The 3,700-nt window shown below is 37.4% G+C and overlaps 1 protein-coding gene across 3 annotated transcripts in view; it reads left to right on the plus strand.

Annotated features, from left to right (window-relative positions):
- Positions 1-2,202, plus strand: part of wdhd1 (WD repeat and HMG-box DNA binding protein 1) — a 42,882-nt gene extending 40,680 nt beyond the window's left edge. For all 3 annotated transcript variants that reach the window (XM_023993886.2, XM_023993888.2, XM_023993887.2), the window contains exon 26: positions 656-2,202. In XM_023993886.2, the coding sequence (XP_023849654.1) occupies positions 656-841 (186 nt within the window). In that variant the 3' untranslated portion in view covers positions 842-2,202. The remainder of the gene's footprint in view (positions 1-655) is intronic.
- Positions 2,203-3,700: the final 1,498 nt, after the last annotated feature.

Genomic DNA, 3,700 nt, shown 5'->3' on the forward strand with positions numbered 1-3,700 from the left:
GTGGGTAGTGGGCACAGTGTATTGATCTTATGGTAATGATTCCTAAAGGGTGTGTGTTGGTGTGTATGGTTGTAAATTAGCCAGTAAATATACAGCAGGCGACCGGGGGCACATTTAAGGCTTGTATTTACTATTCAGTGAGTCGGGAGTGAAGAATAGGAGTGGGAGGTTGTGAGAACGCGGAGAGTGGGCCCTGCCCGCCGCCACGCGCTCCGCTTCATGACTCATCACGGCTCCATTTACGTCTAGGGCTGCGTTCCAGATGGCACCCTATTCCCTATATAGTGCACACTGCACTCTGTTCAAAAGTATCACACTATATATAGGGAATAGGGTGCCATTTGGGATGCTGCCCAGGCCTTTTGTCTCTACCCAGAGAGAAACACAAGGAGAAAAGGCTGCCGGGCTGCTGAACAAGAAGTGTCCCTGTCTGCCAGTAGTGATTGCACATGACAGGATGCAATTTAAAACTGCATGGCTGAGTCGGGGACCATGTGTGTGTTCGTGTGCTTTGTTGTCAAGCTGTGTATGATACAAATGTCACATTTGAATTTGGTTCGCAATTGAATTCCAATTGAAGACTCTTGTGAAGAGAAATATTGACAATTTCTATTACTATTATGATTTTCAGCCTGTTTTCTCTTTTTTTGTTTAGTCCTGGACAGAGCGGGCAAAAGGACAGTCTGGAGATGTGGCGGATATGAAAAAACGAAAGAGAGGAGAAGAAGAGAGCAGGGGAGACGAGAACGGACAGAGTGAGGCAGACGAGACCAGTGCCAAAAAGAAAAAGCCCTTAGACACCTCAGCCAAGCTCTCAGCATTTGCCTTCAACAAAAATTAAACATAAGATCACATCATAGACCGATTAAAAAAAAAAAAAAATTATAATAAATAAACTTGCTCCATATGTCTATTTAGTTAGGGTTATAGGTCACAACTAAATATTATATAATGCTCATTTGTGGATTGGTGCTGATTGTGAGACCTTTTTAGATTTATTTTTGTATAACATTTCATCAGAAAATGGAGTCTGTCTCATAGGTTTCCAGACAGTTTCATTAGCACTGTTTGGTATGGTCGTGATGCAGACCTTGTCGATGAATAATTTCTTTTCCGATATGTAACTAGGGGTTAGAGGAATTTCATAGATGGCATCAAAGCGAAATATCCTGAGCACTTGAAATAGCTGTGACAAATATAGAACATGAAGAGAGCAACTGATAAGGGCACACGTAAATGTTATTCTGTTCAGCATCATGATTTAGGTTTGTCCTTTTCACCAATTTCCTCTTAGCTTGTATTGTTTTGAAAACAATATAGCATATTTACTTGTTTTTTTTATTGTACTGTATCCGACTATTGAATAAAAATAGATATTTTCCATCCATCCAGTCTTTAAATTATTATTATTATTTTTTAACTAACTTTTTATAGAAAAACATACATACAAATTTGGTCTGCTGCTGTATCTGTTTCATTAAGGAAACCGACACCTGTTTAAAAATACCCTAACACATTTTTTTTTAACATGTTGAGACTGAATAGACCTATAACAATCACTAGTTGTGATTGTGAATATAACGGTAACAATTTACTTGAAGGGGGAAAACATAAGGCATTTATAAAACAAGTCATAACAGAGCTTGGAGTGTTGCAGCGTCATTAATAACCTTCATAACACATTGAACATCATTGATAATGAGTTGAAGTTATTTATCCATTGTAGGCTACAACAGATGTGTTACTCTGTCTTTTGTTAGAATGCAATAACTAAATTGTGGTAGCCTGTGATTCACTGGGATTTCCAAACTTTTTATTTTTTATGAAAAACTTGAGGAAAAACACTGAAATATAGAAGTGGTGTAAAGTACTTCAGTACTTTAAAGTATTTTTACTTAAGTTGTTTTTTGGGGTATCTGTACTTTACCATTTATATTTTTGACTACTTTAACTTCACTACATTCCTGAAGAAAATAATGTACTTTTTACTACAAACATTTCCCCTGACAACCCAAAGTACTTGTTACATTTTGAATGCTTAGCAGGACAGGAAAAGTGTCCAATTCACACACTTATCAAGAGAACGTCCCTGGTCATCTACTGCCTCTGATACGGTGTACTCACTAAATACAAAAGTTTTGTTTTTAAATGATGTTGGAGTGTGTCCCTGGCTATCCATGAATAAAAAAACAAGAAAATGGTGCTATCTGGTTTGCTTAGTAAGGAATTTGAAATCATTTATACTTTTACTTTTGATACTTAAGTATATTTAAAACCAAAGACTTTCAGACTTTTACTTCAGTAATTTTCTATTAAGGCCTCTTTACCTTTACTCAAGTATGACAATTGCTTACTTTTTCCACCACTGGAAATATACACCTTTTCCAAAGATTGACATATGAATCAACTCAAGTAATCTTAAATCTACTTTTGACATGGTTTATTAAATGAATACATGATGGCATATTATGTAGTAAATTCACTGAATAGTGTATATCCTCCAAGTGAACTACCTGTGGCATATTCAGATCCATACAGAATTTGAGTGTTCTGGATTGCCTGACGACTCAAACTGAATTCTTCCACTGCTTTTTCATTTGCTACATACTTCAGTCTGATTGGTGACAGATGTTCATGCGAATATTCTAAATTCTGCATAAAAACATGTGTTTTCCACCAGAGATGTTTTTACATCAAATTGACTTGTTGCGGATAAAAGGCTGTGCGGGATGATTTAGTGCACGTACAAATACCTTTAGTGGTTAAATTACCATGTACTGAATAAAAAATACAAGTTAAACATCTCATGAAAATGTTTGTTATACAGGGAGTGTACACACTCTGGTATTGGCAGGTGCACTCCTGCCAACAGCTCACAGATACAGAGGATATAGCCTAAAGGAGATTATTATGGACAAAAGCGGTAGATTATTTTTATTTGTCAAATGAAAGCAAAGCATTGACGATCATGTCACCAGAATAAGACCCTCGATATTTATTGGAAAGGAGCATCAAGCTCATCACCTTGCACTTTCACCACCCTGTGAAGTTCATAATGCATTTAATCTGTAGCCTAATAAACTGCATGCTCTCTTGACAAGTCATAGTGGGAGGACCACACAAAACATGTCATCACATGACTCCAAGTTTACTTTGTTATTATATACATATTTGCTCATAAAAGCGTTTCCACCGACATTTCTCGCATTTGGAAAGTTTACTGACAAATGTTCTATTAACATCAGGCCTTTCACTACATTTTTTTACCTGACATGTACTTTACTAGTATAAAAATGTTGGATGGAAACCTTGTTAGAGACTGCCATAATTGAAGTGGTTTATGGTGACCTCAAAATGAGAGGCATTGGCCAAAACAGTCATCAGTGATTGGATCATCCCTAACCAATCAGAGTACCAAAGCCAATGACGAATTTTCAAAACGCCCAAACCATCGGTTTCTGGGACCAATCAGACGGTCTAGAAGAGATTTTCATTCTCAAAACCAACAGGGAGGTACTCAGAGCCAGACTCATTCCAGAGAAGAAACTAACATCCGTGGGCGTGGCATAGCATTTGGCCGGAGAAAGGAGTTTGGGTGTTCTCCATTGTAAGCAATGTTCTCCATTGGCTTACATACAACTGACAGAACGTGACGTTCACAAAATGCTCGACCAATAGAAATGCACGAGGATTATATCGC

The sequence above is a fragment of the Salvelinus sp. IW2-2015 genome, linkage group LG9 (genome assembly GCF_002910315.2).
Source record: "Salvelinus sp. IW2-2015 linkage group LG9, ASM291031v2, whole genome shotgun sequence".
NCBI classification, from domain to species: Eukaryota; Metazoa; Chordata; class Actinopteri; order Salmoniformes; family Salmonidae; genus Salvelinus; species Salvelinus sp. IW2-2015.